Consider the following 9,401-nt stretch of genomic DNA (forward strand, 5'->3'; position numbering starts at 1 on the left):
TATATATATAAAAGCCGTAGCAGAATAACTGAAGAAATTATTTTCTTCATAAAAACAGCTGCATCTTATAGTTGCAACATGCAATTAGCCAAGTGACAGCAAAAGTGCTTCCTTGTGTGTGTGTTTTTTTTCTCTCTCTGAAAATCAAATTGTGTCTATATCAAACTAGGATGGCTTTAGTGTGATGGATTTGTAAGTTGACATTTGTCACACACACATTTAAGCTCAGGTTCTGCTGTAGACTTTTTTTTTTTATTTTAAGATAATCAGTAAGATACATTGTGGTTTTGCATTATCTATTTAATATTTTTATTTAATTTTTTCGATTTTTTTTTACTTTAATAAAGCTTTAATTAAGCTTTAACAAAACAAACTTTTTTGATTTATTGTAGAACTCTTGACTTATAATATCATACATTGTGTGTTTTCTGAGAACATGACAACTTTTTAATCTTTTTTTTTCATCATATGTATATGTAGGCCTAACTAATTAATTTATCTAACATGTTAAAGCGTGTGACAAAATCAAAAACATTTGTTTTTCCAAAAGCTAGTGTTTTTCACATGTGCTTCCAATTACAGTTCATTTATGTCAGTGTTTATGTGCCAACGAAGAACACGCGGAAGGGGGCGACACTTCTCCCAAGGGCACACCACCAAGCGTTTTAAACTGAAACATACTGTATAGAAAAACACATGGGCAAGTCTTTAAGTTCCGCAGAGAAAAACAGATTACTCCACACAGCATAAACATCTCTTCACGTCCATGAGTATTGCAAACCTCCCGACGCGGTGAGTAATAATGGCATTTGTAATATACTACTGTGTATTTTAAAGATGGACATTTCAGGCGTGCTTGATACTAATTGACATAACGGAGTAGGTGGAGATCCGGATTTCTAACACTTTGCTGTTCTCTCCTTTTTTTCCTCCTGGTGTTTATTTTCAAAGACAGTTAGGTTTACTGTTAGGATACGCACACGTGACTATTACATAAATGTTGAACATCTTTAGTCCAGGAAAAAAGATATAGTTAATTGAATACACGGTGTCTCATAGCGAGGCGTGTTCACACTACACATAATATAGATGTATTTGTTTGACACATAAACTAGAATGTTTTTAAGCTGTATGTTCCATTAATGTTAGTAAAACATGAAAAAGATACCATCGACGTTTTTGGCAACAGACAGAAGTGTTATCAGTGAAGTGTAGGCTATGTGGCCTGTGGGTTTGCTGACAATATCCTGTTACCAGAAAGTGGGTAAAGTTTGGAATGAGCCATTTTTGCAGCTTATTAAATTGAAATGATCCGAGGGAGGGCTACGCCTATGACAAAGTCTTAAAGTTATTATATGTTTTCATAACATACAACAAATGTTTAAAATAATGGAAACAAATAAAGGGCACTTTTGAAACAAGCATAGCATATAACCAATGTTAGCGAAAACAAGTTCTTAGTTTAAAAATTGTATAGGCTATTTAAATAGGCTCTGAAATATTGTGTGACAAATAGCCTGGGTCTCCCTTTTCAGCCATTTCTTGCATTTAAAATCAACTTCTTAGTAATTCAACTAGTCAGTAACTAACTGAAATTTTCCGATTGTCATACATATTTATATGAAATATCTCTTGATTCCTTAATTTCTTTATAGTTCATATTGAAATCTGATGTGAGTAGGGTTAGTATATAAATTCAAGGTATTTTTAACAGTTTTGCCACTGGTTACTGTGCATGCCAGAGATGCTTCCAATTATTTCAGATTTTTTTTTGTCATTTTTTTTATCAGCATCATAGGATGTTAATATATAAAGAAGCAAGCATCAGAGGTGCATGGATACGGTGGTTCATATGCACCCTTCTCTCACTTCTTCATGGAGTAATAGCCGAAACCAGTACAACACTGGATATAATGACAAAATATCCACTAATTGATGGGTATGACTTATGTATCACTTTCATTCATTCACACATCATTCATTTGTATTTTTAATCTGTGCTTTAAACATAACATGGTTTATACTAGGCCTATATAGCCTACTGTGACCAGGGGCGGACTTGGGGGTTTGGGGGGCACTGAGCAAATTCCCGGTATGGGGCCACCAACACATTATTTTCTTCTACTTTTGTAACCCTTATTCTCCTGTCTCTCTCTCATAGTTGATTTATTTTATTTAAATTTTTTTTTTTTTACCCCATTCACAACTTGTCTGTGGGGTAGTAGCCTATAGCTAAATTGAGTAAATATTTAGTCAACCTGATGTTGTTCTAAAGCCGTATTTGGATCACAGATCACACACACACACAAAGAAAAAAAACATGCTTGCACTTGTCCATTTAAGAGCAGTGAATTGTGACTTTCGGATTCAATCATGTCATAAAATAATCCCATGCAACTCGTCCCATATTCCAAGTGTTCTGAAGGCATATGGTAGGGTTTGGCGAGAAACAAACCGAAAATGTAATCTAGCTATTATTAAAGGGTTAGTTCACCCAAAAAAATTCTGTCATTAATTACTCACCCTCGTGTTGTTCGAAACCCATAAGACCTTCGTTCATCTTCGGAACACAATTTAAAATATTTTTGAGGAAATATGAGGGCTGTCTGACCCTCCCATAGACAGCGAGGTAACTACCACATTCAAGGTCCAGAAAAGTACCAAGATGATCGACAAAGTAGTCCGTGTGACATCAGTGGTTCAACTGTAAGCTACGAGCATACTTTTTTGCGCAAAGAAAACAAAAATAACGACTTTATTCCACATTTTCATCTCTACTGCATCACTTGTGGACGTATCATGACGCGAGTGTGTGGCAGTGCCGGCGCTGACCCAGATCCGGCGTAATGACGGCATCACGCTGTATCTGGGTCAGCGCCGGACTAATAGCACACTTGAATAAACTTCTTTTTCGTAAGGGATGTCATGTCCCACATAGGATGTCTGTAAATTTAAGTGGCAGTCATACCAGAAATGAGCAGGAGGGGGCATCACTGTCACTCAGTTCGGGCTAAGCTGCTGTGGCAAATACAAACAGAGCTCCACAGTCACCTCTTCCATTTTCATGGTACACTGAAAAATATCCACTTTTTATAGTTATTCTTCATATTGCCCTAATGGTTCTGTGGTCACATCTGAAGACTCAAAAGTGAATCCTTCAAAATGTCAGTATAGGCACATCTGCTTTTTAACAGAGTTTGATATTGCTCTAAAGTAGAATGTTAGACATTCCCTCTGAAGCTAGTCTTTAATCATACTTTAGGATCATTTTGTTTTAGGTACCTATTTGGATTCACTTTGCCATATAGAGTAAAACCATTTTTTTTACAGGTTCCCAGATTTCTAACTGGCTACCTGGCGTTTCAGTTGAATTTGTGCACTCTTCTAATATGATTATTCTACTGCAGGCAGATGTCTCGCAGGTAATAAAGTTAGAAACTACACTGCATGAATTGTTTTCTGTTGAAATAGTTACCATATTATGCCATACAATAATTACCAAAAAAAATATTTTGTTAATTCCCTTTGGCCACAGGTGTATTGCACAGATAATTAGAAAATTCACATTTTTATCTGATTGCCATTATCCATTTACTGGTTTTCAGGTACATGTTTCATCAGGTAGACCTACCAGAGTACACTGAAAAAAATGATACTTTGGACCAACCTAAAAAAATTACTGTAATTTGTTACAGCTAAATTTATTAGTTTTTCTCAAACTATATTTTTGATTTGGTTGAAACTTTAAATTTTAATTTAATATCAATCAAAATAGTTCTTCTACCCAAGATAAAAAATTACATTGAAACAAAGTTAAAATATTCGAAACCCATAAGACCTTCGTTCATCTTCGGAACACAATTTAAAATATTTTTGAGGAAATATGAGGGCTGTCTGACCCTCCCATAGACAGCGAGGTAACTACCACATTCAAGGTCCAGAAAAGTACCAAGATGATCGACAAAGTAGTCCGTGTGACATCAGTGGTTCAACTGTAAGCTACGAGCATACTTTTTTGCGCAAAGAAAACAAAAATAACGACTTTATTCCACATTTTCATCTCTACAATTAAGAAGAATGTGCCACTGACTGCATTTCTCAGTGCCTCTCTTGGCAGCTCACTGAGACCTGAGCTAGTAAAAAAAGAATGAAACAGTCAGTTCAAGTTGTTTGATGGCAAATACATTTGAAGGAAGTCTGTGGAAGTACAAGACTTGTATCTTGTGACACAAATGCAAAAAGTGTGTATTAACACTATAAGGCATGCCTTTCCCTTTGAATTTCTTGATGGCACTGTTAATGACAAGTGTAAGTAAAAATGCATTGTTTATTATATTTCTTTATAGTTCACCCATAAATTTTGTCATTAAAGTGTTAGTTCACCCAAAAATGAAATTTCTGTCATTAATTACTCACCCTCGTGTTGTTCGAAACCCATAAGACCTTCGTTCATCTTCGGAACACAATTTAAAATATTTTTGAGGAAATATGAGGGCTGTCTGACCCTCCCATAGACAGCGAGGTAACTACCACATTCAAGGTCCAGAAAAGTACCAAGATGATCGACAAAGTAGTCCGTGTGACATCAGTGGTTCAACTGTAAGCTACGAGCATACTTTTTTGCGCAAAGAAAACAAAAATAACGACTTTATTCCACATTTTCATCTCTACTGCATCACTTGTGGACGTATCATGACGCGAGTGTGTGGCAGTGCCGGCGCTGACCCAGATCCGGCGTAATGACGGCATCACGCTGTATCTGGGTCAGCGCCGGCGCCGCCACAGAATTTTCATTTTTGGGTGAACTAACCCTTTAAGCAAAAATCTTCGGTCGTTGCGATCTACATTCATGCGAAGGAGCAGTTCGCGCCAGCGCGCCAAGGAAAGCACACAAGCAAATCATTTTGAGAAATCAAGAAGAATAAACTCATGACAAGAAACACGAGGTGTATAAACCTCAAAAGCATGTGTTTTCTTTCTTTTCTGAGGTGAATATCTGCGAGTCAGACAGTTGTCAAGTGAACGAATAATGTAGGCCAACTAACTCATGAATAATGTAGGCCTATTCTTTTCGTGGTAATAATTACAATTATTTAATTTACAACCAATTCAATAATTTAAAACTCAGCATTTAATCATTTTGTTATTTATAATTAATTCTTTGGCATTTACAGGCAGGCCCGATTCCAGAATCAAAACACTGTTCTGAAATTAGTGATGGTGCTCTATAGGGATGTAACGATTAACCGCGAGCCGGTTGAAAATCGTTTCAAATATGTGACGATTCAAATTGGTTGAGATGCCAAACAAATCGCGATTCAATTAGGGGTAGGAGTTTATATGAATGTATGTCTGAGGGGAACTTACTGTCTTTAGAAAAGTTTAGATGGTATTTTTTCTTTTCATCTTGCCTCTGTATAAAGCATATTAAAGTTCATAAGTGCAAAAAAAAATCGTGAATCAAATCGAATCGTGAAATCAAAACCGTGATTCGAATCGAATCGAATCGTGAGTTGAGTGAATCGTTACATCCCTAGTGCTCTAGCCTTCATGCACATAGAACGAGGTTCTGTTATAATCAATAAAGCTCTACAATGCACAATTTACATCGTAGGCTGTCTACACTTTGAGAGGATTCGCGCGAGCGCACAGAACTCGACACTGAACAAAAATTCTGGTGTTTTAAGTGATGAGTGGATTGATTGTAACACCTTTGATTGGCCATTGTGTTCAATTAAGAAACTGGATATGTCTGTGATTGGCTGCATTGCTAAACGCTGCAAAAAACATTGTAAAAACGTTGTAAATAGAAACCTATTTACATAAATACGGACTGTAGCACTTGGCAAAAGTTGCAACAGTATCAGATGATTCTCCGGGGCCCTAGGCGGTTGCTTACTTCGCTTATTGGTTTAGTCCGTCCCTGTGTATAGCTGAGAATACTGGACAGCAAATGGCTTCAGAGAAGGTTGTAGTTGCACCACTTGCAATAAAAATGGTGTGATGTCTTTTGATTTCAGACTACTTCTCTTTCTCTTTACTCAGACACAATGACCTGGCACTACGTCTGAGGATGCACTTTAAAAACAAATTGAGCAATTTCAGTATACACAACAATTCTAATGTGGCTACAGATATTAGACGCCTCACTGCTGGTCATGTTGGAGGACAGGTAATTTCTATTGGCTGATCTTAATTATAATCTGTATCTTTAACTATCCTGTACCGCCTTTTGCTATTAAGTATCATTTGTGATATATATTTGTGTATACTGTAGGCTATATTGTGTAGCTCAAGTGCTGGGCCTGACGAACAAGGTTGTTCTGCCCCAAATTCACTCACAGCTTCTAATATTTTGCAGTTCAGTGAGCAATATATGATCTTTAACCATTATCTTAACTCCACTCTCCTCTTCTTATAATTTCTCACTAAGAAATCAGTCACCGAAATCACTGAATTTCACTGAAACTGTTAATTTCTCCCAAAAATTGTCATTCTTAGACATTTTGGACCCACAAGTGAGTGGCCAGTTTGCTGTTTTGGTTATTTTGTGCATGATTAGATATAAATAAGTCCTTGATATTTGTCAGGTTTTTGCAGCGTACGTGTTGTGCACGGCTCAGGACAAAGATGCTGTCAGACTGACCTTGGAACAGATTGATGTAATTCGTCGTATGTGTACTGAAAACCCAGAGATGGAACTGGTCACCACAGCTGAAGGTACTATTGCACCCCAACCTCCACCTGACCTAAAGAAATTTCACTTTGCTGTGATTGAACATTTTGAAGATTTCAACTTTATGCTGAACAGTTTAGAGAATTAAAAGAATAGCCTATTATAGAGAAAATTTTGCTGTAATATTGACGTTTATAGGTTATGTCAACTCAAAATCTTTCTCAAAACAAACTGCGTTTGAGTTGAGTGAGTTCTGCTGCAGGTAGAAAACTATAATATTTATACAGTTTTGTCTTCCAATGACTGATTACTTTTAGTCCTGACATGTCTTCATTTTATTTCTCCATCTTTTAGAGCATAATCAATGAAAAAATGAAAACCCTGTCATCTTTCATACATCTTCAAGCAGTTTGTTGCTTAGAGGGAAAGAAATTCTGTCATCATTTATCATGACTTTATTCCTTATGTGGAATATAAAAGTTATTTGGATAATTTTTTTTTTTTCTCCATACAATGCAAGTCAATGGTCACCAAAACTGTTTGGTTGCCAACATTCTTCAGACTATCTATTTTTATGTTCCACCAAAGAAAGAATGTCATGCAATCTCATGAGGGTGAGTAATTGATGATAGAACTTTTAGCCTCTCCAGGGAAAGTTTGATAATAGAAATCTTAATGAAATGACAGTTCTTTCGGAAGTCCATATCTGGAGAGGCTGTTATAAATTATCTCCAGTAAATTCCAAATTAACAAGATTCTTGCCTACACTTGTGTAAGTGTAAAGAGAAGAGACCATTATGCAATCTCACAGCTATCTGCCTGAGGATATCCTCTCTTAACATGATTGAACCAGTGCTGTCCGTATGTAACACTGTAAAACATCTAGATTGCATTTCACATATCAAAAAAAAAAGTTTAGGGTTGATATTTTAATGTTTTTTTTTTTTTTAAGTCTCTTTATGCTCACCCAGGCTGCATTTATTTGATCAAATTAGGTAAAGCAGTAATATTGTTAAATATTATTATAATTTAAACAACTGTTTTCTATTTTAATATATTTTAAAATGGAACATTTGTCATGTTACATAAAATGTAACAAAATGTAGCATTTCTTATCAATGTTGAAAACAGTTGTGGAAACCGTGATAAATTGTTTTCAGGATTCTTTGATGAATATAAAGTTTAAAAGAACAGTGTTTATCAGAAATTGTTTTAAATTGATAGATGTTTATTAGAAACTATTACTTTTGATCAATTTATTGCATGATGAAAGTATACATTTCTTCAAAAAAAAAAAACACCTTACTGATCAGTGCCAGGCGCGAGTCCAACGAGTGTGGAAACGGTACTATGGCAAGCCAAGATGTACGCTACATTTACGCTATAGGGAAATCGCGTTTACATGAACGATTTCTTGTGTTGGAAATTAAATTACTCAAAGCTAATTGAATATTATAAACCAGCACTTATTTATATACATAAAAGGTATTTGTGTAATAAATTATATATACACAATGGGGTTAGTATGCTAAAATGCTGTCCATGTAATTAACAATTATATTAAAGTATGATAAAGATATGGAATCGGCCTATGTTCAATGTTAGTGGAGATATACATTTCTTCAAAAAAAAAAAACACCTTACTGATCAGTGCCAGGCGCGAGTCCAACGAGTGTGGAAACGGTACTATGGCAAGCCAAGATGTATGCTACATTTACGCTATAGAGAAATCGCGTTTACATGAACGATTTCTTGTGTTGGAAATTAAATTACTCAAAGCTAATTGAATATTATAAACCAGCACTTATTTATATACATAAAAGGTATTTGTGTAATAAATTATATATACACAATGGGGTTAGTATGCTAAAATGCTGTCCATGTAATTAACAATTATATTAAAGTATGATAAAGATATGGAATCGGCCTATGTTCAATGTTAGTGGAGATGAAAATATACAAAAAGTTACTTTGTACATAAATATGTCCTATCAGTTCACAGGCACTTCTTCTGCTAAAACGATCTGTGGTAAATTAGTTTGGTCTGGTTCTGTTCATCATTGATTGAGTGAGAACAGTTCAATATTACTGGCTGTGGAAATCAGCGGGCGTGGCTCATTATACTACAAGGAAAACGTCGTAAATAACGCACGCTTTTGTGCAATCAGAACAGCGTTTTTTTACGGCGTCCTGTGGCAAGCCGAACGGCGTTAGAAGCGGCGCTTTTTACAAACACTAAAACGCCGTTAAATACGGCGTTTTTTTACGATTTACGTAAAATGTCACATGTCTCTGAAATGGTTTTCAAAACTGTCCTTGAGCACAGCCCAGCACTGTCTCACTCATCTAACACACCCGATTTAACTCGTCAGCTCATTAATAGAGACTTTAAAACCTGAAGTGGGTTAGAAAAGGTAAAAAGAGTTTAGCGAAAATATGATGCGTGTCAGATCCGCGTCACGTTCAGCAGCGGCAGCTCTTAAAGAAATAACAGCCAAAACAACCTAATAACCAGCTGATGTCTATTAATCAAAGGACAAAGAAAAAAAGAGGAAAAAATAACTTTTATAGCTTTAAGAATTCATCTATATTTAATTTAGAATTTAGTGTTTGATAACTTCAATTTCTGTATATTTCTGCTGAAGGGCACAGGTAAATATGACATTTATTATAATGGGTTTATGTGAAGATTGTTTTAAGTTCACTTAAATTAGAAGTTATTTTT

The 9,401-nt window shown here is 35.6% G+C and overlaps 1 protein-coding gene and 1 long non-coding RNA gene across 3 annotated transcripts in view; one reads left to right on the top strand and one right to left on the bottom strand.

Moving 5' to 3' along the window:
* LOC107657109 (uncharacterized) overlaps nt 1-9,401 on the bottom strand; it is an 18,691-nt gene that overhangs the window by 2,274 nt on the left and 7,016 nt on the right. The window contains exon 2 of the long non-coding RNA XR_001630639.1: nt 2,135-2,141. This is a non-coding gene — a long non-coding RNA (uncharacterized LOC107657109). The remainder of the gene's footprint in view (nt 1-2,134; nt 2,142-9,401) is intronic.
* Nucleotides 638-9,401, top strand: part of LOC107657108 (dipeptidase 2-like) — a 15,735-nt gene continuing 6,971 nt past the window's right edge. The window contains exons 1-4 of one of the 2 annotated variants that reach the window (XM_016445118.1): nt 638-792; nt 1,791-1,939; nt 6,046-6,172; nt 6,591-6,720. In XM_016445118.1, coding sequence (XP_016300604.1) covers nt 1,800-1,939; nt 6,046-6,172; nt 6,591-6,720 — 397 coding nt within the window. In that variant the 5' untranslated portion in view covers nt 638-792; nt 1,791-1,799. The remainder of the gene's footprint in view (nt 793-1,790; nt 1,940-6,045; nt 6,173-6,590; nt 6,721-9,401) is intronic. The other variant, XM_016445119.1, reaches the window with a different exon arrangement.

Source organism: Sinocyclocheilus anshuiensis, unplaced genomic scaffold, assembly GCF_001515605.1.
Source record: "Sinocyclocheilus anshuiensis isolate Anshui unplaced genomic scaffold, SAMN03320099.WGS_v1.1 scaffold944, whole genome shotgun sequence".
Taxonomy (NCBI): domain Eukaryota; kingdom Metazoa; phylum Chordata; class Actinopteri; order Cypriniformes; family Cyprinidae; genus Sinocyclocheilus; species Sinocyclocheilus anshuiensis.